At 37.5% G+C, this 25735-nt stretch overlaps 2 protein-coding genes across 4 annotated transcripts in view; both read right to left on the bottom strand.

Annotated features, from left to right (window-relative positions):
- LOC120429807 (uncharacterized) overlaps positions 1-25735 on the bottom strand; it is a 767258-nt gene that overhangs the window by 110295 nt on the left and 631228 nt on the right. For all 3 annotated transcript variants that reach the window (XM_052710925.1, XM_052710926.1, XM_052710927.1), the window contains one exon: positions 7371-8331. In XM_052710925.1, coding sequence (XP_052566885.1) covers positions 7371-8331 — 961 coding nt within the window. The remainder of the gene's footprint in view (positions 1-7370; positions 8332-25735) is intronic.
- Positions 1-25735, bottom strand: part of LOC120431867 (coatomer subunit epsilon-like) — a 379780-nt gene that overhangs the window by 300403 nt on the left and 53642 nt on the right. The window lies entirely within an intron of this gene.

Here is a 25735-nt window from a genome sequence, read left to right as displayed (position 1 = left end):
GGAAAATATAGATTTTAGAGGAAATTAAATCCAAGGATCCATCGAGGAATAGATCCTTAAAGCCAGAGATCTAATCTTATCTAATCGAACACAAGCCCAGCTTGTCCGATGGAAGAATCCTGGGACGATAGATTACGCCACAAGGAGACCAGGGCGGTGAAGTCCTCTTAGATAAAGATAATAGTATTAATGAGCAGTTCTCTACGAAATCGGTATTTTTTTTAATTTCAATTTTTGTAATTTTTAATCCGGCTGATACTTTTTTGGTGCCTTCGGTATGCCCAAAGAAGCGATTAGCATAGCATAGCATAGCATAGCATTGGTGTCTACCCGTAGTTGCTACTCTGTTATTGGCCAGGACCTCCAAGAATTTCTCCGTGGACCACAGATGAAGAGTAGGAACCAATCATCACCACTTCGCAACTTTGAAAAGTCCCTATCATGCTAGCCAATCACAGCGCCGGCCACGACCAGTGGTAAGACACGGGGAAGTGGATAGGAATTTTAGTCCGATACTTGAGTGATGAAGACCGCTAAATCGGCTGCGTCTTCGACAAAGTATCACGTGAGGTTTGAGGGTGTAAGTAAGATGGGTGTGAAGCCAGGATTCACCGTGGTAAGTGATGCGGCCGGTCAAATCTATTTATTGTCCTTAATTCTTCGTATGTTCTTGGATTCATTTTGGAAGCTTTCCAATTCGGTTCACCAAGCTTTTTGGGGTGAATTCTGGTCGTGTTGAAAGTTCAATATTCGCCTAACAATTATGCAACCAGTAAGTGTCCTTTAATTCAACTTGCATTCAATATTGCATTTCCTGTTCTTAGGTACAAAGATTTCAATCAAGTTTCTTGGATTCTTATAGCATTCTTAATCCTTCTAGTCAACTAAGCCTCGATGGTCTGGTGGTTAGCATTTTTGTCTGCTGACCCAAAGAACGGGGGATCGAACCCCGCCGCGAGCTAATGAATTTTCGTTCATATTCAAGTTCAGAATTCCTTCTTTCCATAATTCCTCGATAGGAGCAGATGGGAATCGAACCCGGAACCTTCCGCTTACAAAGCGAACAGCGTAACCATTCAGCCACGCCTACCCCTTATGCCCAAAGAAGCGATTTTACATAAATAGTTTGTCCATATAATTTTTCATACAGATTTGGCAGCAGTCCATAAAAAAATATATATAAAAAATGCAAAAATCTATAACTTTTGAAGGAATTTTTTGATCGATTTGGTGTCTTCGACAAGGTTGTAGGTATGGATAGGGACTGAAACTGAAAAAAATGATACACGGTAAACAACTTTTTGGTGATATTTAATTTCACTTTTTGTCATTAAAACTTGATTTGCAACAAAAAAAAAATTTTTTTTTTTTCTGATATGTTTCTGATATGATTCTGATATGCCAACTTTTCAAAAATTTCTTTCCTATTTTTAAATCTTTGCATGGCAATATCTCAGCAACTAAGGGTCGTATCAACAAGCTTCAAGAAAGCAAAAATTTGAGAATTTTCTCAGCTTTTCAAAATTATTTTTTTTTCTAAAGTGGACAAACATTGGCACTAATTTAAAAAAACGAATAACTGCGACTTTTTTAAAAAAAAAGTTATCTAAATATGGCTATAACTTGAAAACTGTGCACTTTATCAAAATTTCACTCAATACTTTTTGATTGCAAATTCGATTTTACATCGAAAAATTGAGTTAAAAAACGACCGATCTTTCGATTTGTTGAAAAATTCAGTATTGATTGAAAAATTCATAACTCGATCAAAGATTTTTTGTCCGTTCTGAAATTTTTTAAAATTTGGCATTTGATGTTCCCTAAAACATACCAGAAAATTTAAAAAAAATGTGTTTTTTTCAAATCAAGTTTTAGTGACAAAAAGTGAATTAAAAATCAACAAAATTTGTTTTACGTGTATCATATTTTTTCAGTGTAGTCCTTATCCTACACCTACAACTTTGCCAAAGACACCAAATCATTTATCATTTTTGAATGGACATGATGCAAAATGGCTTCCAAAAAAGGCACCAAAAAGTTTCAGCCGGATTAAAAAATACAAAAAAATCGAAGGCCCGAAATATCAGAGAATTGCTCTAATATTAAAAATAGTGGCAGACTGCTACGTTGTTTTTTTTATTAGCTAATTGATCATAAACCAATTCCAAGATGGCTTTGTTCATAATAAAGAATCAGGGTTGTAAAAATACCAATCATTCAATTTTCAGCTACTGCGATTATCATTCTCGAAATCTAATTCCCCAATTTTCACTGCACTTATTTCCGTCGCGAAATTGTCAGCAAAAATAATTGTCGGTCTCATGTTTACACAAACCCGCGTGAAATCTCTCTCTCTCTCTCTCTCTTATCCTCATTCCCACATTCATAATCATCAACCTCAACAGAGTCTTCGGCGAGTGTACGTGAACGAGGAAAAGAGGAGGAGTGATAGAAAGAGAATGTTCTTTGATGCAGAAATCATCGAATGATAGGTTTTTCTATCACTCAGTTTCAACATTGTATAGGATCCTAAAGCTGTTTAGAAAACTAACCCAAAATTAGTTGTTTTGTATTTTTCTATAGCAAACAAGCCTTACCCGACAAACTTCGTTCTGCCTTTTTTTTGTTTGTTGACGTTTTTTTGTTTTTTTGCTTATTCAGCCTCCTGTGACCAAAATTTGATTTTACGTAACATTCTCCATACAATTTGCAGATCTTCCGGAATTGGTTCCGGAGTGGCCAAAGTGTCAATTAGTTAGCGTATAAACCTTCCTTGGGCTTATACGAACCCAACGCAGCAAAGAGCGCTCCGATCCGACTTTCCGTTATCAACTGATTCGCGTTCGAACAAACCCGTCGAAATTTTTTATATATATAGTCCGTTGATAGTAACTCACAGGGCTGCGGAGTCGGGTCATTGTTCAAGCGACTCCGACTCCGGCTTTCTGAGATGAGCCGACTCCGACTCCGACTCCGGCTCCGGCTTTCAGCTCCAACCGACTCCGACTCCAACTCCGACTCCGGCTTTCTGAGATTAGCCGACTCCGACTCCGACTCCGACTCCGACTCCGGCTTTCTAATAATGGTTGGCTCCGACTCCGACTCCACATATTTTTAAATGTTTCAAAAGTTAGTAATAAAGCATTGATAAATAGAATTATTTATTAGTTATTGAAAAAGAAATCAAAAAATATCTCCAGTTTTGAAGGCATTTTCAGAAGAACAGTAAATTTAGATTTATTTACTTAATCTCTAATTTTCAATAAATTTATTAAAAGCTGAAATATTAATTTGTTATGTTTTGAATGATCATTAAAAGAATGCTGGCCTTAATAACCGATTTACATATAAATTTAATTTGCTCACTTTTAGGCTGACCTTTGTAAGAAGCACAGTGACAATCAAAGTCACCTTGTTTTGTTTTTTTAATAAAAAAATGATCGTGCCTCCATCAAAATATATTAAAAAACTTAAAGTTGGATAAAAACAAAAATCTACAGGTAAAATTATTTCTAGGTCACGGATATTTCAAAAGGATCCTTAAGCTACCTTTCCAGAAAGATTTTTTTATATTATTTTATATTTAATTACTTTGAATTAAACAGAATGAGAAAAGAATTACCGGTTCAATACTATTTTGAATTTGATTATTTTGAAAAAAAATTTAAACATGAATTGAAATCCTATCATTTTTGTTAAACATTTTTTATCTTGAAATTATATTCTGTTATGAAATCTTGAGATTTGTTCAACGATAATATGCGACAATATCAAAATAGTTTGCCTAAGGATCAACATTCTCAGATTTTAGTAGAGAAATAGTTAACATTAAGATAATCGATATATTTAACATATTCAATGATTATTTAATAATTAGTTGCAAGTTTTTTTTTGATAGTTTTTTGACAGTTTCAAATATTTTAAGCGCGACATTTTGATTTTTTTTTACTTTGTTATAAACAAATTGTGCATGTATTGTTCCAAGTAATAGATTGTAATAATCGTTGATTATTTGTTGGAAGAGTTATACTGTCAATGATTTTTCTTCGATTTCCATAAATAGCGATTATTATTTTTTTTTTTTATCTTTTTATGTACCTAGTAACCTTTTTCCTGTAAATTAATTTACTTAAAACATCCAAAACATTCTCTATCGGGGTATAAGATGACTGTGTGTGAACTTTTTTCAGAACTGAAAGAACTGAATTAAATCTGGTCAAATTTGTATTGAAAAGGTACATAAATATAGGCAAAAGGAAGCAGTCATGAATCAATTATTTCTGACTACAAAACCAATATTGTTTTTAATTTTTTGAGTTATGATAATACTACATACTTGGGTAAGAGTGGATTTACAGATTATAGATCTCATAGATCATCATCATAGATCTCATCTCATAGATCTCTAAACAAAATGAAAAATGGATACGCAGCGCATGCTACTTGAAAAACAATTGAACATATAAGACGTTTTGTGAATTAAGCGGTTTTATACTGCCCACCATTGAAAAAACGGCTAATACACGGAGAGACTGTGCCCAGTAATTTTAACAATTAAAATTGTTGATTTTACTTTCGTAAATTTTAACAAAAACGTACTTGTTACTGCCAATATTCCGTTAAAATAACTAAAATTCAGTATTTATTTAATAACCTGTTTGTTGAAAATGCTAGAGGCAAAAAGCTAACAGATTTCCCGAACTCGAATGAACGTGCTCGACTGTTAGCTTTTGTTTTAGGAAAATCAAAAATTTTGTTGGTTGAATATAATTTACATTTGGTTGAATATTTAGAAGATAAACTTGGGTTTGTTTACATCTGTCATTTGAAGTCAGGATTCGAACGAGAGCGGTCGATTTGTTGAGTTTGTGTTGTTAATTGTGAAGTAAGAGGATGTGAAAGGTGAAAATTACACTATTTGGCTAAGTTGAAGTGGCAAATCGAAGTGCACACTGCTGCAACTGTGAAGGTGGAATTGGTGAGTAAGTTTGTTGATGATTTCTTTGCAGGTGATAAACTATGAAGAGCAAAACGAGAACATTCGCAATGGGGACCTCTGATGCGAGGGGACTTTATGATAATGTTTGGAGGAAAGAGAGGGGCAGTGGAAGGAAGAGGCGGGCCAACTCTTGCACGACAATACTTGCACGGGCAAATTTAACAAAATGTTGGTTAATCTAAGTAAGTATGGGTTTAATTTTACACAACAATTTATCTATTGTGATTTTAATTAGAAAACTGAATCACCAGGAACCTTCGTGCTTACGATGGATATTTCAGAATCATCAACCATAAAATACATGGAAATGCGTACACATTATATCAAAATAAAAATTCGATGGTGGGAAATGTCTAAAAAAATAAAATATATAAAAGATATAAAAAAGAAGATATTAATATTTTAAAAATGCTGTTGAAAAAGACTGCTCAATAAACTGGTAAGTAAAACTCAAAATATTGTTTTCAGGAATCGGAGTACGTTGAATAAATTGAATCAAATGCAATGAAAGTATGTTGCCAAAAGTAGTTGGGTAAGTAGCATTATTGATATTTCTTGTTTATAATTACATTTATTTACGTTCCTTTTATCAGTTTAGAGCCGGAATTAATTTTTTTATTAGATTAATAATAAATGTCATATGTCTATTTGCAGCAAAAGGTTCGCCTTGGTGTAAATTCTGTGTCCAACCTCAAGAAAAATAACTAAACATGAGACCGTTGTAGATGATGACGACTTATCGGATGATTTCTCAGTGATGGTAAGTGAATACAACACTTAATTGTATACAACATAATAAAATTATAAGCTTTGGTGAAATTTTTGCTCGGTTTCTACTTTTAAGGAATTTACGAGAAATTAAACATATTTTTTGAACATGTTTAACAAAATTTGTAAAATGATTTTTTTATTATAATTTTTTTTAAACATTAATCAAACATAACATGTTTTATAATAACAATTAAAAAAATACAAATAAGTACAAGTACAACAAGTTAATTTGTGAGGCATTATTACAAAATTTACTGCTAATTAAATAAAAATATTGCTAACTACAGCTAATTACTGACTACATGTACGAATATTTTTCTGTATTCAAGTAAGACATTAGTTAAAAATATAGATAGAAATTCGGCCCAGCCTGTATCGTTAAATAATTAAAGAAAATATATATAGACACTAACATAAATTATGTTTAATTAAGAAATGTTTTGTTATAAACCACTAATAATTTGCTGCATGCAAAAATATTTCAGTTGATACAACGAAAAAAAAAGTTAAAAAATAGTTGAAAAATATTGTCCAGCCTGTTTTTTACAGAATATTTAACAATTATTCAGCTGAAAACAAAAAAAAATAGTTAATTTTCTGAAAAAAATATTCTAGCAGTCGACTGCTAGAATTTTTTTTCGGTCATTTAACCAACAAAAATGGCAATTCTAACTATTTTTTTGTTACTTTTACCTACTGGTGGTCAGCAATTTCGGGTTAACAAAATCAACGATCGATTGTTGAAAAAAAGCTGTGTAAAAAATTAGCCCATACTTTTAGTTAAATTAACCAAGAATTTCTTAGATTTGCCCTGGCCGGTCTCTCCGTGTATCCACTTTAGCCAAAATCGAGATATTAGCACCAGGTTGTAGAGGATGTTCCAACGCATCTCCTGAATCTTGAATTTCACGAAAATAGTGTTTAGTTTTAGCTGCCGATGCGAAAAACCAAACGGCTAATATCCAATTCCCCTTTGAAATTGCCGTGGCGAAAATTTGGTGACAAATACAAAAACGCGTTTTTCTCGGAATACTTGATTTGGCATAATAGCCGAATTTTCAATTATGGGCAGTATAGCAAATACTGTAAAATAAAAAATAAAAACATATTTTTTGTTGAATTTAAGATAACTCCGACTCCGACTCAAACTCCGGGTTATCAGAAATTTTCTGCTCCGACTCCGACTCCGACTCCAGCTAATAAAATTTAGCCGACTCCGGCTCCGACTCCGACTCCAGCTGTTCGAGTTTTGACGACTCTGACTCCGACTCCGACTCCAGGTCCCCAAAAAGACCCGACTCCACCGACTCCGGCTCCGACTCCGACTCCGACTCCACAGCCCTGGTAACTCAAATGGCATATACGTTAAGGTCGTAGATGGTGTCATTCACTTTTGGAGCAATGACTGTCAATGATGGTTCTGAATTCAAGATGCATTCTGAATCAAGATTTCAATGTTTTTCTTAAACAAACATGACCGCCAAAATGGCCGATCGGGAATGATACCTTTCAGAACCTAAAGAAACATCAAACTATGTCATATGCATCCAGCTAGCACTACGCCAACGACAAGCGTTGATCCCCGGTTGTTGGCACTCACCTGTCTCGCATTTCTTCATATCGTCGCCGCTCTCCTCATCACTGTCAATGTGGGGAAACGATCCGCCGAGGCAGAATAATGGCATCGAGTTGATGTCCGCGGCAGCGGCGTCGGCTGATTGGTGATTATCGCTGCTTCCTCCGTTACCACCGGTGCCACCTACGCCTGCCGCCGAGGTCGTACCACCCGTGTCGTGCAGCCTGATGCCGCTGTCCTTGGCTGCGTTGTCGTTTTGGCCGCCGGTCGTCCCGGCCGCTAAGCCGCCGTCATTACACTGATTACCGTTGACTCGCTGAGTGTTTTCACTTTTTTCGCCATTGCTGCGATTTATAAAGCTATTGCCGTTGGTGTTGTTATAAGTGGTGGCCGTCGTTGAAGGAGTTATCCTTTTCAGCGCGGCGTACTTGTTGTTGACCAGTTTGTTCTTGGTGATGAGTTCGCGGCGCTTGAGGCCGATCTTTGGCGTGCCAGGAGTCGTCAAGATGTACTTGCCGTTGTCCTGCTGCCGGTCCGTGTTATTGTTGTGTCGATCATCGATCTCGTCAGGTGTGTCCGCGCCGCACTCGGCCGCTGCCGGCGGGAAGGACAGCTCCTCCAGCGGTACCCGGCAGATGGCACGCTCGATCCCGACCAGTAGATTCTGCAGCAGGGCGGGCAAGTCTTCCGCTAGCATCTCCACAGCTAGGGGCGTAATTGGATCTTTGGCCGGATCCAATTGACGGTACACAATGGAAGAAGTGGGAGGGTCGTTGACGGTCGTGGACGTCGTCGGAGGGTTGGAAGGAGGGTCGCCACGCCAAACCGCATAGAGGCGGGGTTCGCTCGTGGCTTCTGCTTCCGGATCCGGTCGAATGCAGAGGTACAGGTCCTGGGGACGTACCAACGACTCATCAAGCGCACCGAGATGGAGCACCAGGGCTCCGGCGACGGCTAGAGGCCAACCGCTGTGCCAGCAGAGGTCCTGTGGAAAGAGAGGAAAAAGTAGCCATTAGAAAGATTAGTTAATCTGAATGAGTCATATTAATCAAATATTGCCAAATTTGTAACTTTTTCAATAAATTCTAAAAATGTATGATATTGGGGTTATCGAGTTATTATATAGCCTGAAAATGTTTAAAGAATAGTTTTTAAATAACATACATTTTACTTCATCTCGTCTTCAATCTACAAGTTAACAGTCCAAACCCCCTAATCTATTGATTAGATAAACTGACTACAAAACACCATGAGCCAGCTTTCGCAGGTCATCATCGTCATGCAACTAGCCAAGTGTGCAGAGTACAGAGCCCTCCAACGGAACCTATAAATCGAAGCCAACTTCCAAGATTTGAGCAAATCCCGGCAAAGCCAATCAGCACTTTATCTGCGCTGCACTTCCGAACAGAACGGAACGCGCTGCTGTGAAAGCATTTTACGGTAACCACACACCGGCAGCCTAAGTCACCCCTAAGTTTAGGTTTATCTCATGTAGTTTTTATACGTGGTAATAAATTTTACAACCCGATAACAATCCTTTAAGGTTCCGTTTATTTTCAATCGCGTTACATTGTAAAAACATCGGGTAGGTCTGGTGAGGTGCGTTGCACTAGACCCTGGTGCTGAAGGTCCAATCGATAGGCTCGCGTAATCTACCACTGCCAATCGATCCGACGAGGGGTCTCTTGGAAATCGGTTCCGTACCGTGTGTGCTCAAGGGGAGACCCCAAAGTAAAGACCTTATTTGGATTCCACCGAACTACTGCAAGTGTAATTTATCTGCGCCAATGTTTGTTTGCATTTGTCATTCATTTAGACGCTGGACTGGCCAGTGAAGTCGCCAGGTCCAGGCCAAGAAGCTCACCGAGAAGCAATCTAGGCGGGCAATTAATTAACTCTCCAGTGTGCGCGCGGTGGGGCCGCGATTTATCACTATCGCCGTGAATTAAAAATAGCAAATTGTCCGTACGTATGTTTTTCGCCCTCTTCGGTTGATAAATTATCAAATAATGGCGTGGAACATTTTTATTTGAGGCTGCTGCTTCGCTGCAGAGCTGTAAGAGAAGCACCCACCGTTTAATTGAAGTAATTAATCCTGGGGTGTTGGTATTTTGCGAGACGGCCGCCCGAGCTGACCAATTTAGAGTGGCGTAAACTGACTAGCATGGGCTGAGCTGGACGGGCTTCTGTGGCGGCTACGGTGGGAAGCGTTTGAACTATCTCGCGGATTAATGGATATCGCCGATAAATGGAGGAGTACATATGGACGACAGCAGCCAGCGAGAAAGAGGTGAGTTAATTGGAGGTGTAATTATCGGGGGTGGAGCGCCCGGGCTATCGATAATGTTTTCATTACGTGGTATTTAACGCTGAAGACTTTGGTGAAGCTTTGATTCATCGTTCGTGTTAAATTTTTAGTCCTTTCTTCGTCTTTGAGTAACTATAAATTATTTGATAACAAAGAAATATTTTCAAAGTTTCCAAGATTCCAAAGGTTCTGCTCTGCTTCAAATGGTTTTGAACTACCATCATTAGAGGTGACATTGGGTCTGGGAGCCCAAACTGAATTTCTAGGTTAAGTTTTTAATATACGTGGACTTAAAATAAAATTTCTAAAAAAAAAATTAGATTTCAGTAGCATTATGCAAAGTTCTTTATCATATTGGTCATGTGTAACATAACTACCTCTACGCTTTTTTTTTTGTCAACGAACTGTAATTTTCTTAGGAAATGCAAAAAAAAAAAACGCAAACAAGTATTGTTAAGAAGATTTTCTTCTTGTTTGGAAGAATGATAAAACTCAAAGGAATTATTTCAAACATACTTCAAAAGAACACATGGAAATTTGCTTGAAAACAAAAAAACTATTTATTAATAAACTTTTATGAATATAACCCCAAAATAAGTATTTTTTTACTTTCGATTTTTTTAAAATAAATATTTCAGGGGACTAAAAAGAAAATTTCTGAGCGATAGTGCATGATGGTGTAAAATCTTGTTTAGATATGTTTTTAGGAAAATATCGAAAACCTGGAAAACAATAGACCAATGGAAAACAAATCAATCGAAAAGTATTTTACAATTTTTTTTGATAAAATGTACCGTTTTCAAATTATTGCAAATTTAATTTTGGTATACATTTTTGCTTTGTTTTCCATCGTTTTTTTCATTTAAGGGGTTACATACATGTAGAAAATTATAAAATTTAATATTACAGAAAATTCACTAAATTCACAAAAAAGATGATTTTCAATCACTCATGAAAATATTTTGTGGCCGAATTGAGTATAAGACGATTTAAGTTCACAATTTTGCCATGCGAATATCGAACTGTCAAACTTTGTTAGCGTTTTTTTTCTGAACACTGAATTTGCTGAAATTTGGGGTGAAGACTCTCAATACATATTCCGTGTGCAAGACGAAGTCCGATTTTGATTTTTTTTTAAAACAAAAATAAAAAACTGACGATTTTTTATTTGAAAAACATAAAAATATTTTTATCTTTTTTTTTTAAGATTAAGTTTTTGAAAATCGGCATTTGTCATAAACACAGAACTGGTTTAACGAGTCTTCACCAAAATTTTGAGCCGATTTGGTCAAAGCAGTGTTGAGATATCGTGGCACCCGTTTTTTGAAACTGCTAATTTAAAATAGCTATATTTCGGCAATCGTACATCCAAACGTCTTCGTATTTATTTTGTTAATAGATGAAAATGTACATTTTAATACCCTGCAAAAAGATTTAAAAAAGTTTTAATGTGTGCTCATACCAACCTCTACAAGGTAGGGGTAAGGGGTTACATGTATGTAAGTTACATAATGTAACCCCTTAAATAATATTTCATGAGAGAAAAGCATTCCTAAAAAATATTTTTGGAAAGCTAAGAAAATTTTGAAAAATGGGCCATTAGTTTTTGGAATGCAGTCTCACAAAGAATTTGAATCGATGAATATGACTTTTTCCTAATTTCCTAATAGTCCTTAATTTTCAACTGAAGATATTTCTAGAGTAAATTTTCAAAATAATTGTTGAGTCATGGGTTTTCTATGCAGATAGGACCATTTGAAAATTTAATCAAGAATTTTAGAAACTATTGGTCCAATTTTCAATGTTTAAAAAATTAAAGTTTTGAACAATTTTCTGATCTTTTCAGCAACAATATTTCACAAATTTATAATTTGATCTAAACTATGAAATCAGAAAATTATCTGTTTGTTGACCTTTTCAATAGTGATGCTTAATTTTTAATTATTTTTTATTGAAAAGATCAGAAAAACTTAATTCTACTTTGCTTCCGAATAGCTTCCGAACTACCGTCAGTTGAAAATTACAGGTTAATTAAGTAATTAATTGGCTAAGTTTCATCGAAATAAAAAAAATAGAAATCTTCCAAAAACTGCGAAATCGTAGAGATATAATCATTATTTTCTTCGTTCCCAGTTGACAAACTGGATTTTGTTTTGCGATTGAAATTATTTTTTAAGAATTTTTATGTCAATTTCCATGAAGTGTGTGAAGAATGCACTTTGCCCAAATTGAGGAAATTTATCAAATCTTGAGTTTTCATGTCCAAATCCAAAACCATTTTGCTCTAATTTCAAAATGTGTGATTGATGGCACCCAAAACTTCCAAACATTCGAACCAAAAACGCAATACATCGCATCCAACTCAGCAAGCATCTCGTTCTCCACGGGATCCCTTTCGAAACATGGCACGACCTTCACCCGTCATCCCATTTCGACCAAAACAGGCCTTCAATCTCCTCCGGGAGGAAAGGGGGATAATGGAATCGCGCACCCCAAACCGTATCATTTGGCCCAATTATTCACGTGCGGCTCTCGCTTTCGATTTCATCCCAAAAGACCTGCTCGCGTTCCAGCGACGAACCCCGCCGTGGCGTGGCTTTTTGATGAATTTGCACTTTGCGTTAATCCTCTCTCTAAAAACACGCCGGGGATCTGAGAAAATGGACTTGATATCAGGTTCATCTGAATTATAATTAAGACACATATGAGCGATTCCAGGCAGCGCGATGGCCAACTGGTTTTTCTTTCTCCGAAAAGCCAAAAAAAAAAAAAACGGGGCGGGTTCGAGGAGAGGTCATAAATCATAACCGGGATTCGCGCGGGCGCGGGTTGGTAGCGTGATTTATTAATGCTAATTGCTCAATTTCGGGGCTGGTTGGTTCCCGGTAGCGCCCCAGGTCGTAACTTGATGTAGACAACCTGGCCGTGTCGGATTACGAGTTTGGGTGGAGGGGGTTTCACCTGTGCACCAGGTCACGAAACGGTGGACAAACATGGGCAGAAATTGTTGCAGAAAAGACATTAATTTCTCCCGCTGTTGTTGTGGTTGTTGGGGTGTTGTACGACCCCTCCGGATAGATACACAAAGCTTGCTGAACACGCGCGCCGGCCTGGCGATCTCGGGGGTGAGATATGGTCAAGTCAACACATTTCTCCGATTTCGCGTTCGCAGACCGAGGGGGATTGTTGTCCTGGGACCTTTTGTGAGTACGCGCCACACATCGGTTTGAACTGGGGAGTTGATGGTTGAATAACCACACCAAAGGCCATATAATTGGGCAGATCTGCGGGAAGCTGGAGGTCCACCCTGGGTTCACGCTGGGCATTTGGATCTCACACAAGGGGGCGCCAAAGTGGAAATCAATTTCAATTAATCATTGCTTTATCTCTCTCTGTGCCTTAAATGGGGGTGGGAGGGCGAGGGCGGTGGACACACCACACCACACATGTGTGTGACGCGACTGGTCACGATCGACCCCGGAAGTGATGCTGTTGCGCGCGTTTATTTCGGTGCAGATCTCTGGACCGGACCCGCGCGATCCCGAACCATCAGATCGAGATAAGCAACACTGTGTTCAATTCTGCACTGCCATGGCAAAAAGGTAATTCAATCAGTCGTTTAGCCCTCGTTGATTTATGCTGCTTTCGAGGTTATGTCCCGGAATCGGCACAGACAGCTGGGAATTCAGATGCTCGTCCGAAAACGGCAGCCGCCGGGGGATGCAAATCAACGTCGCCGTAATTGCCCCAGCATCGACCAGTCGGTGGTGGAAAGTAAAAGGAGGATATTAATCATTTGCGGTGAAACCCCCGAAATCAATGAAAAATTGGTTTAAAAACAAATGAAATAAATGGCTGTGGGACTGGGGGAAAATCGGTAAGTGTAACCATTACTGTGGCACTGTGGTTTGTTATTCTAAGAAAAGGTGGCCAAAAACTGATTTCTTAATAATCTTTTGAATAATGAATGATCGGAAATTGTTTTTTGAAATGTTCAAGAGGACAAACAATCTTTAAAGATAAAATTAAATTAAATAGGGACCATCCATAAACCACGTGGACACTTATGGAGGAGGGGGGGGGGGGGGTATGACGATTGTCCACGCTCCATACAAAAACGTTTTTTTTGCCTTCCTCACTGAGGTAAGGCTATAATCCTGCTCTAAAATTGAACTTTTTATTTAAAGCTCGAAAACCCACCATGATGTATACATATCGACTCAGAATCGAAAACTGAACAAATGTCTGTGTGTATGTGTGTGTGTATGTGTGTGTGTATGTGTGTGTGTATGTGACCAATAATGTCACGCAGTTTTCTCAGCACTGGCTGAACCGATTTTGACCAAACCAGTTGCATTCGACTTGGTTTAGGGTCCCATACGGTGCTATTGAATTGTTTGAAGTTTCGATAAGTAGTTCAAAAGTTATGTATAAAAATGTGTTTTCGCATATTTTTGGAAGTTGAATAAATGGTAGTAAACTGAACCGAACATCATCATTATATACATCGTTGAATAGGTAATTGAAAGACCTTTCCAACGAGTCCAAAACATTGAAGATCTGCCAACCCTGTCTCGAGTTCTGACCACTTAAGTGATATTTATGTACTTTTTTGATGCCGGATCTCACTTAAATGCATGTAAACGATGTCCGGATCCATCATCCGACCCATCGTTGGTAAGGTAATCAAGAGACCTTTCCAACGAGGTCCACATAATTGAAAATCTGGCAACCCTGTCTCGAGTTCTGACCACTTTAGTGATATTTATGTACTTTTTTGTAGCCGGATCTCAATTAAATGTATGTAAACAATGTCCGGATCTATCATCCGACCCATCGTTGGTTAGGTAATCGAAAAACCTTTCCAACGAGTCTAAAACATTGAAGATCTGGCAACCCTGTCTCGAGTTCTGACCACTTAAGTGATATTTATGTACTTTTTTGATGCCGGATCTCACTTAAATGTATGTAAACAATGTCCGGATCCATCATCCAACCCATCGTTGGTTAGGTAATCGAAAGACCTTTCCAACGAGTCTAAAACATTGAAGATCTGGCAACCTTGTCTCGAGTTCTGACCACTTTAGTGATATTTATGTACTTTTTTGTAGCCGGATCTCACTTAAATGTATGTAAACAATGTCCAGATCCATCATCCGACCCAGCGTTGGTTAGGTAATCGAAAGACCTCACCAACGAGTCTAAAACATTGAAGATCTGGCAACCCTGTCTCGAGTTCTGACCACTTTAGTGATATTTATGTACTTTTTTGTAGCCGGATCTCACTTAAATGTATGTAAACAATGTCCGGATCCATCATCCAACCCATCGTTGGTTAGGTAATCGAAAGACCTTTCCAACGAGTCTAAAACATTGAAGATCTGGCAACCCTGTCTCGAGTTCTGACCACTTTAGTGATATTTATGTACTTTTTTGTAGCCGGATCTCACTTAAATGTATGTAAACAATGTCCGGATCCATCATCCGACCCATCGTTGGTTAGGTAATCGAAAGACCTTTCGAACGAGTCTAAAACATTGAAGATCTGGCAACCCTGTCTCGAGTTCTGACCACTTTAGTGATATTTATGTACTTTTTTGTAGCCGGATCTCACTTAAATGTATGTAAACAATGTCCGGATCCATCATCCGACCCATCGTTGGTTAGGTAATCGAAAAACCTTTCCAACGAGTCTAAAACATTGAAGATCTGGCAACCCTGTCTCGAGTTCTGACCACTTAAGTGATATTTATGTACTTTTTTGATGCCGGATCTCACTTAAATGTATGTAAACAATGTCCGGATCCATCATCCAACCCATCGTTGGTTAGGTAATCGAAAGACCTTTCCAACGAGTCTAAAACATTGAAGATCTGGCAACCTTGTCTCGAGTTCTGACCACTTTAGTGATATTTATGTACTTTTTTGTAGCCGGATCTCACTTAAATGTATGTAAACAATGTCCAGATCCATCATCCGACCCAGCGTTGGTTAGGTAATCGAAAGACCTCACCAACGAGTCTAAAACATTGAAGATCTGGCAACCCTGTCTCGAGTTCTGACCACTTTAGTGATATTTATGTACTTTTTTGTAGCCGGATCTCACTTAAATGTATGTAAACAATGTCCGGATCCATCATCCAACCCATCGTTGGTTAGGTAATCGAAAGACCTTTCCAACGAGTCTAAAACATTGAAGATCTGGCAACCCTGTCTCGAGTTCTGACCACTTTAGTGATATTTATGTACTTTTTTGTAGCCGGATCTCACTTAAATGTATGTAAACAATGTCCGGATCCATCATCCGACCCAGCATTGGTTAGGTAATCGAAAAACCTTTCCAACGAGTCTAAAACATTGAAGATCTGGCAACCCTGTCTCGAGTTCTGACCACTTTAGTGATATTTATGTACTTTTTTGTAGCCGGATCTCACTTAAATGTATGTAAACAATGTCCGGATCCATCATCCGACCCATCGTTGGTTAGGTAATCGAAAGACCTTTCGAACGAGTCTAAAACATTGAAGATCTGGCAACCCTGTCTCGAGTTCTGACCACTTTAGTGATATTTATGTACTTTTTTGTAGCCGGATCTCACTTAAATGTATGTAAACAATGTCCGGATCCATCATCCGACCCAGCATTGGTTAGGTAATCGAAAAACCTTTCCAACGAGTCTAAAACATTGAAGATCTGGCAACCCTGTCTCGAGTTCTGACCACTTTAGTGATATTTATGTACTTTTTTGTAGCCGGATCTCACTTAAATGTATGTAAACAATGTCCGGATCCATCATCCGACCCATCGTTGGTTAGGTAATCGAAAGACCTCACTAACGAGTCTAAAATATTGAAGATCAGGTAACCCTGCCTCAAGCTATGACCACCTAAGATGCCACTTATGAGCCCTTGAGTAATATGTGTGTTTTTTGTATAACGAAACTTAACGAAATTAGACGAAATTTGTGTCCAAACCCATTTTGAGGAAGGCACCAAACACATAGGTGGATTAAGTTAGTTTTTGTATGGACAATTGTCCACGTGGGGGGGGGGGTTGAGATTTCCAAAAAAGTGTCCACGTGGTTTGTGGATGGTACCTGTAGAATTCTTGACATTGTTTGACAACCGAATTTCGAAATGTTGACTTGAAAATTTTGAAAATATTATTTTTGAAATACTGAAATGACAAGCCATGCCTCGTAATAAGATTTTTTTCTGCCGAAAAAAAATTTTTTATGGTGTTACGGTGTTACATTGGAATTTGACAAAAATCCAAATAATCTTAAACCAGCCTAAACATGCTTAATTTGAATGTGATTAAAAACTTTGAAAAAAAAAAAATGCAAAGGACTAAAAAAATCATTAATAAATAAAAATATTGAATAATTCGCATTAACATTTTTAAGTTTTTTGAAAGAATATTTGCAACGGCCTAGAAAAAATTCAAAAAAGTTTATCTGACTTTTGTACACATTTTCAAAAATCATTATTTTTTCGAAAAATGTCAGCACTGTCAAATTATTTTGACCAAATTGTGCCATAACAACATAACCAAAAATGAGATTTATAAAAAATGGGCGATCCGATATGTGTGAAAAGTTAGAATTATTTTTTTTATGTTAAAACCTTTGCAATATCTACAACTTTGCCGAAGACGCCAAGCTGATGTGGAAATTGAAGCAGTACAATTGTCGAAGAGTGCAAAGCGATCCGAGTTCATACTGAAAAGTTATGAGCGATTTAAAAAAATGTTTTTTCCACGAAAATAATATGATAACCAACGTTAACGTTCTACCCTAAATCTTAACCGATTTGGTTCAAAATTGGCACGGATGTTAAATTTTGTCAAGGAATCAAGCCAGAGGGAGTCCCTAAAATCAAAAAATAAAAACAAAATATGAAAAAATGCTCATTCTTGAAAGAATTGCTCAAATGTTTTCAGACTAAAAGTTCAATTTTAATTGAAAATGACTAAGCAAATAATGCTCTGTTTTTCTAGGGTCCAAATGTTGTCATGCTTGATTTTAGAATTTCGAATGAATTTCGTTTAAAAGATCAAACGACCATCTACAAATCACGTGGACACTTTTTTGGAAATCTCAACCTCTCTCCCCATAGTGGAAAATTTCCATACAAATAATTTTTTGTATGGAGCGTGAACAATTGCCAACCCTCCCCCCAAAGGTGTCCACGTGGTTAATGGATGATCCTTAAACAATTGACTAGAAATTCCATTCAAAGGATGTTTTTCGGAATTGCAAAAAATGTTGTATGGAACACGTTGCCAAACTTGATTTTTTTTCGAATTTACCCAAATCGGTAGCAAAATAAGTTTTGTTAGTATATTTCACCAGAAATTTAAAAATACAGTGTCGATCTTCTCGATATCAATATTGCTCCAGCTGTCGAAAAAAAATTCAGTACCTTCAAATGGATTGCTTTGATTTTTTGTTCTATAACTTGATAACTTCCGCTCTCGACGGTCCCTTCATTATCGACAACGAGAGAGTCCACTGTAGTAAATTTGTTTATAATCAAAAAAATAATTTTATTCAAGATAATGTAAAAAAAATCTGACAGCCCTTCAATTTACACAATTGTCTAGTGCTGTGGCTCAAAAGATTACCCTCCTAAATATTCAAAAAAGATCTTTCTCTGAAATTTTGTCCACTTTTCACCCACAATGAGCCCGGTAGCAACATTCGATCTGTTACGGATGTTAATTAGTTTAATTAACCACTGCTCTCGAGAGGCGGCCCTGAACAGGAGGAGCGTGGAGGTTTGGGGGCAAACCAGGAGGGATGTAATCAATCTTAATCGGCTTTTTACTGCGCTCCATTGATCGCACGAAACAAAGTAAAACTCGGTAACCAAACCACAATCGACCGACCGGGCGGGCGGGCTCCTGTCGGTAGACCTAAAGACCCGCAGACCGCATGCCTGCAGGTAGCATGCCGGCAGTAGTGGCAAGGCCTCCCCTCGAAAACAATAAAAAGGTGTAAAAGGCACCTCTCTGGAGGAAGCTGCATCACACACAAAAAAAAACGCCTAACCGCATGACCTGATGGATTAGTGGCCCATTTTTTGCGCGGTCAATTACGCGAGACTCTCGAGGTCTTTCGTTCATCTTTCTTGCGATGTGAGATTTCGTAATGCCCACCACTCTGTTGGGCAGGTCGATCGGGGTGTGGGAAATGGGTTTCACTTTCCAGGTGATGTAACCGCGCCCCCAGACGGTGAAATGGGATTGCCTGCCGCCACCGTGTCAATATGGATAAGGTCAAATCGCTCAAGTTGCGGACTCATCGCGCAAATACCATCCGATATGCTGGCTGATGGCGGTGGCGGTTGAGCTTCAGGAAGTTGTAATTAACTTATCCCAACAAGGTGACGCCTCCCTGGTCGTGGGCATCTGTTCTATACATTGTACTAACGTATCGGTTTCAGCGACATCCAGGGTGGCCACCGCAGATTTTACAAAGTGAATACCATTCCTGTATCAAAACATTCCACAAAAAATAAATACTTAAGAATTACTTTCTAGAGGACATAGGACAACCCAAAATAGTGTATTATGCTCACTGAAACTTTGTTAGCATGATCTGGGATCAAAATGCGATGAAATCTTGAAAATTTCTTTTGTCGAGTGCCCACCCTGCAAATTCGCCTAAATCGCGATCAATTGGGGCCAACGCCAGCTACGCCGGTCCATACCCGTGGAGAAACCGCGCGCGGAGTCCAAATAATAAGGTACAAACCCGTCCGTCAAGCACACGGCCGTGTCGTCCCGGTCTCAAAGCTTCTCGCGTGATCGAAAAGTTCAATCCGCAACATGTTGCACAATAGAAGCTACCGTGCTGCCAACAACAATGTTGCAGAATTTGTTTTCATTTTTCGCGCCTCCTCCTCCGACGTCTGACGTTGGAGCAAGGGCACCAGGTCGTGCCGGTCCGTGCGCCAGGCAGTGAGTTGTAAATGTCTCTGATGTATGCATGTTGGACATGGCTTTGAAGAGGTTTTGTCGCGGCGCTCTGCTCTCCATTGACAGAACTCGCGGGATCAAATATTTGTATACTCCTTGCTCTTGTACCGGTTGCATAATGGCAGGTCACGACGCGTTCCATGGTTGGGACCGGTTGACTGCTTGTTTGGGTTTGGGCGATCCGTATGAGATTGCAAGCTTTGGTGTACCAAACGTCAAACATTGTTTACGTCGACGAGGCATAACCGTTGGCGGTGCGGCTTTTGAGTGTCGATCAGATTTGCGCGTTTGACACATGTCTTGAGAAATGATATTGAGAATTTTATTCAATCAATCATTGTTCAAAAACGTTGACAACAAAATAAAAAATAAGGATAAATTTTATTTTCAAGAAATTACTCATCAAAAACTCTAATGTTCTACGTTGGATAAGCAAAAACTGCAGGTAATGTAAACAATACCTAATACGTTATTTTAAGCTGACCATTTCTGTTTTATACAGCTGAGTTTGGCTCACGGAGTCACGATTTGCAACAAAAAATATATATGACACAGAGTGTTTGCAAACGATCGGGGTCCTTTTGCCTTCCTCACTAAGGTAAGGCTGTAATCCTGCTCTAAAAATGAACTTTTCACAGAAAGCTCGTAGACTCGACTCAGAATCGAAAACTGAACAATCTCCGAATTCAGTCAAGTACATTGCATTCGATCCAGTTTTATGTGTTTTATACTGCGCTATTGAATTGTTTGAAGAGCCGATCAAAAGTTATGTATAAAAAGTGTCAGACTTGAAAATCGAATTTTGATTAGTTAACAAAATTACTTTCTGATTAGTCTAAAAATTCAACTCTGGCAATCCTGTTTCATGTTATGACCACTTAAGAGATATTTCTGTACTTTTTTTAGACCGGATCTCACTAATCGGTATGTAAACTATGTCTGATTCCATCATTCGATAAGCGAAGAAGACCTTCCAAATGAGTCTAAAATATTGAAGATCTGGCAACCCTGTCTGAACCCAAGCAACACACTTGGTCAGATAAACGTATTTCCTAACTGGTTGTATAACCGATTGGCCTCGTTACCACAACTTGTTCTACAACTCCTGTGCCTTGGAAAAAGCGCACTTGTTTCTGTTGTATAACTTGCCATAATAAGATGCAAGTTATCAGAGTAAGTTGTACAAAAGTATTTGACAACACTGTGCTAGCTAACAAGAGATTCAACAAAAAAAGGGGGCGTGGTTAACGGCTGTGCTGTCAAATCAAAGCGCACACTGAAAAGGAAAGATAGATTGAAAACAGTTGTCTAACCGTTACCCAACTTACATGTAAACACACAGTTCTTATTAGAATTTCAATCAACGACGAAGCCAATAAGAATAGTATCCCTGACTATTTTGGTACGCTTGTTTCTGCCCGATTTATTTAGAAAAAATAGAAATTGAATGAAAAAAAAAATATCCTTTCGCGCTCTCTAACTACGATTCTTGTGAAACCCTCATCATGGCGAACTTTTAGATTTTCCTTTTTTGATGAACTTCGTCTTTCCCAAGATTCGATCCGATGACTTCGACGATTTGTTGCTATCTCCATGGCAGGTCCAGGCGCGCTTCCACATCTCTCCACGAGGCTTCATAGTAAACAAGCTGGCCTAAACGTCAATAAGAAGGCTGCTGTCAGCTTTGTTATACAGCAGTGAGCTATACAACTTAACTCCAGAAAAGGCTGTCATTGGAAATTAAGTTATATACGTTTGTTTCAGGTCAGTTATTATAACTCCAATATACAACTTAGTTATAACAAACCGTTTCATCTGTCATTTCTATTACCGTACCACGGAGCAACATTGAAATCGGTGTGATTTTGATTTGTTATTTTCTCTATCATAAACTCCATAAGCTGACATTTTTGTAGCGTTTACCGGCAATAAGGTTTCAAACTAATCGGTCAACAATTAAAATTATTGCAATCTTCGATAAATAAACATTATTGAAACTCTAAATACCTCACGTACAAATTTACACCACCTAACAACACGCAATGTCAAGTTGAATATGTTTGTTGATTATCAGTTATATAACCTATTCTCCAATAACATTTGTGTAACAAAGCGAGAAAACCTAAGGTTATTTATAGAATGGTTGGCCACGCCCATTTTTCAGAAGATGCCGTCACATAACAATGTTAGATAAGCAGTGAAACTAACAGTGCAATATTATTCTTATTCAACAAGCTGTTTTCGAGGAAAACATTGCAGATGACGGAACAGCATCTTGGCATATCAGCATTTTGACGTTTAATTACAGCTCATAAAAAGCGTTTTTGACTGAAATCAAGTGATAAATACCTCAAACGGAAGTGAGCAAGCAAGTTTCTATCGAAAGTGTTTCAAAATAAGTTATTTAAACAGTGTAAATCGGCAAATTGGAGGCGTTAGGAGCGAGTGCTAAACCTCCCAAATAGGTGAGAATTTTCTCCATGTTATGTTTTAAAGTTGAAAAAGAGTGAAGTTGACTGTGTTTTAACACTTTTGTGGCACAAAACACGATAGTTACATGTGAAACAAACTGTTATTTAAGTTATGTTCAGATTTTGTCTCGTATGTTTATCAAAAACAATTGTCTAACTATTATTCAACAGTCGACAAGTTATGAGTGCTACTTGGGAAGTTATGACCACTTTAGCGATATTTCTGTACTTTTCTCAAGACGAATCTCACTTATCTGTGTATGATCTATGTCCAGATACACCATCCGATGTATCATTGGATAGGTAATCGAAAGACCTTCCAATTGAGTTTAAAATATTTAAGATCTGGCTACCCTTCAATTTTCAATTCGGTTTTATTGGTGAATAATCAAGTTACAATGAGTTCATTTAGGTACACAACAGAGTTTTGGTGTTCCTTTCAGCTGTGTTTTACATCGTAATTCAATCGAAAAATTATTACTTATAACTATGGAATAGACAATCTGGCAACCCTGTTTGAATGTATTACCACTTTGATATGTGAAGCCTAACATTTTAAAAGGGCACATAACTTTTGTAAACAATAGTTTATCCCTTTCACTCAAATGACAGTTTACATAAGGTGTGAAAGGGACACACTCTTGTTTAAAAAACATATGTGCCATTTCATTAATGGCAAGCACGATTTGTGATATTCTGTATGATTTATTTTTGGTTAGGAGTAGAGCGTCTAATGTTCCAAAAATTTTGGGATACGGGAAATTTTCAACAAATTCCCAGAAAAATTGAAATTTATGCGAATTTGTTCTGATCCTTGTACTTCAAGTGGAACAATAAATTTTAAAAATATGCAAGGTAACGGGAAATATGTTTTTACGGGAAATCCAGCGAATTTCCGGGGTTTTTTTCCCGGGATGGGAAATTGGACGCTCTAGTAAGGAGTGAGGAAGGCACCAATCATATAGGTGGATTAAGTTAGTTTTTTTTCAGTTTGAAACCTCTTTTACACGAAGCTTACAAACACTGCCACACGATTGTTTTGATAGTGTGCGTTAGAGCCGTAAAAAAAGGAACAGTTCGTCACTTTTTAGTTTAACTTTGTCAAACCAACGCGGTACAACTTGGGTTACAAACTAGAAAGTATAAAACTTAATGTGTCAAACTAAAAAGTATAAAACTCTCTGGGTTCTAATGTATGCAATGCAATGCAAAATATGACTACAGCCATGCTCCGGTTTATTTTTCAAAAAAATATGGTGATTTGGCATCGGGATAATGTCAGCTATCCATTGCAATTATAATTACATGAAAATTTTCTTAAAAATACGTATTTTCCTGTATTTTGAAAATGCAATTTTCTCGAAAAAAATACAAAAAATTATTGTTCCTGCTGTCGCATTTTTTTCAATAGACTCAAATTTTACACAAAACTTTTTTCGTACATTTCGAAAGTGATAACACATATATGTGATCAAAATTTTCACAAAACTACGTATTTTCTGAAAAATACTCATAGTTTTAGTGTTTTACAGTATGGGTATCAAATGATCGGAACTGTTGCATTCATTTCGATAGTAATAATATTGCTTGTAAAATACTCTAAATTTTCGCAAAACTAGGTATTATCTTAAAAATACTTCAAATTCAAATAATCAGAATTTTTTCATTAAATTCGAAAATTTTTGCTCAATTTTTTGAAAATATATTTTTTTAGCAAAAAACGTGTTTTCGAAAAATATACTAAAAAATCCAATTTTTGATACAATGATTAAGATTTTTTCATACATTTCAAAAGTAATTACACAAATTTGTTGACAACGCTCAAATTTTTCACAAAACTAAGTATTTAAAAAAAACTGAAAATTTCAGTTTTTTTACAAACAAAAATTGGATTCCCTCATAATAAAAACTGAAATTTTTAGTATTTTTTTTTTCAAAAGTACGTAATTCTGTGAAAATGTTTAGTATTTTCAAAACAAAGTCCATCTAAATGTATGAAGATTGGTGCGCTGGAATGGGGACGCGAAGTCGTGATTATTCAGGTTAATTTTTTTGTGTGCTTTTGTGTCGCTGTTCGTATGGGGTGAGTGCGTAATTTGTAAAGGTGGTGTAAAAAATATTTGGAGTGAAAAGTGATTTTTTTTTGTGTGTTTTTGTTCATAAATTGTGTGTGTCTTAATTTATCGTATGGGGTGAGTGCGTAATTTGTAAAGGTGGTGTAAAAAATATTTGGAGTGAAAAGTGATTTTTTTTGTGTGTTTTTGTTCATAAATTGTGTGTGTCTTAATTTATTGTTTTGTGATTTTCAAAGCCCTTCTTATATCATCGTTGATCGGAAGGCACGGCGTCGGGTGGATTGTGTTTAAATTTTTCGAGGTTTTATTTATTTGCGATGAAAAAGCCATTTCTATATAATGATCGAAAGACGCACAGACAATATCGATCGTCGAGTTAATAGTGAGGCAAAATAACTGTGTGTGAGTGATTGTGTGTGCTAACCATAAAGACCTTCCCATAGCACCGTTGCTCGGAAGGCTCGCCGACGGGTCTGTTATGAAAGTCCTCCCCATAGCGCCGTAGCTCGGGAGGTATCGAAAAGCCAATACCTTATCCTACTAACCCAAAAAAAAATTAATCACGTGATGCTTGAAGGAGATGCGGTGGATTCAACGGTCTCAAGCGGTATCAACAAGTATATAGCGAAAAACTATGTGCTTGATGAGTCTGCAACTTCAACTTTCGGACTAACATTCCTCCTTTTCGTTGAACTGCAGGCTTCTTGGGAGGGCGCCGGTATTGACTAATAAAGTAGGGATCTTCAGAGGTTAAACAGTGAACGGATGGTTGGCTCCCACTGATCATTTTTGATTCATTGTTTAACTTCAGCTGATCTGTCAATAACGGAGTAGCAGCTCATTGGCAGTCAACCATGCTCATGCTCATGCTCATGCTCAACAAAGTCCATCTAAATGTATGAAAATATTCCACTAATTTTTTACCCATCTTGAAAAAAAAAACAAGATTTTAGTATTTATTCAAAATGACGTAGTTTTGTGACAATAAAAAAAATTATTGCTATGGAAATGAATGAAAAAATCCCGATCATTTGATATCCATATGGCAAGCAAAATCAATTATTTTGAGTATTTTTTCGAGAATCATCCCGATTCTAAAACACTATAATTTGTTACTGTTTGGATGATTTTTTTAAAGGATTATTGCCAATGTCTCCCATATAGCTAATACCCCATAAGCTCTGTGCCTCAGTTATGCACGCCTCGATTTGGCATTCCCCATAAGCGGTGCTAAACCGAAGCATAACTGTATTTTGAAGTTACGTAACCCCAATTTTGACCGACCTTAGCTGGTATTTGAATTGATGCAGCTCAATGTTAATCAACATTGTGGTAACGTACAGTTTTAAGATGAAACGGGAAGGCAGCGTCATATTGAAACCACGTCTCGAGGTTTTGAAAACACCTTTAAGGAAAACGTCGTAACTTAAACAAGTTCAGTATGTTGCAGCCAATAAATATAAAGATAATAAAAAGTTTGTCGAGTTCAGATATTCTTTTAAGTTGAACAGAAGTTGTCCAAGAAGATGCGTCCCGTTTTACCTTAATAACACC

This window comes from Culex pipiens, chromosome 3 (assembly GCF_016801865.2).
Source record: "Culex pipiens pallens isolate TS chromosome 3, TS_CPP_V2, whole genome shotgun sequence".
NCBI lineage: Eukaryota > Metazoa > Arthropoda > Insecta > Diptera > Culicidae > Culex > Culex pipiens.
Note: the sequence above shows the minus strand (reverse complement) of the source record. Positions and strands in the feature narration are given on the sequence as shown.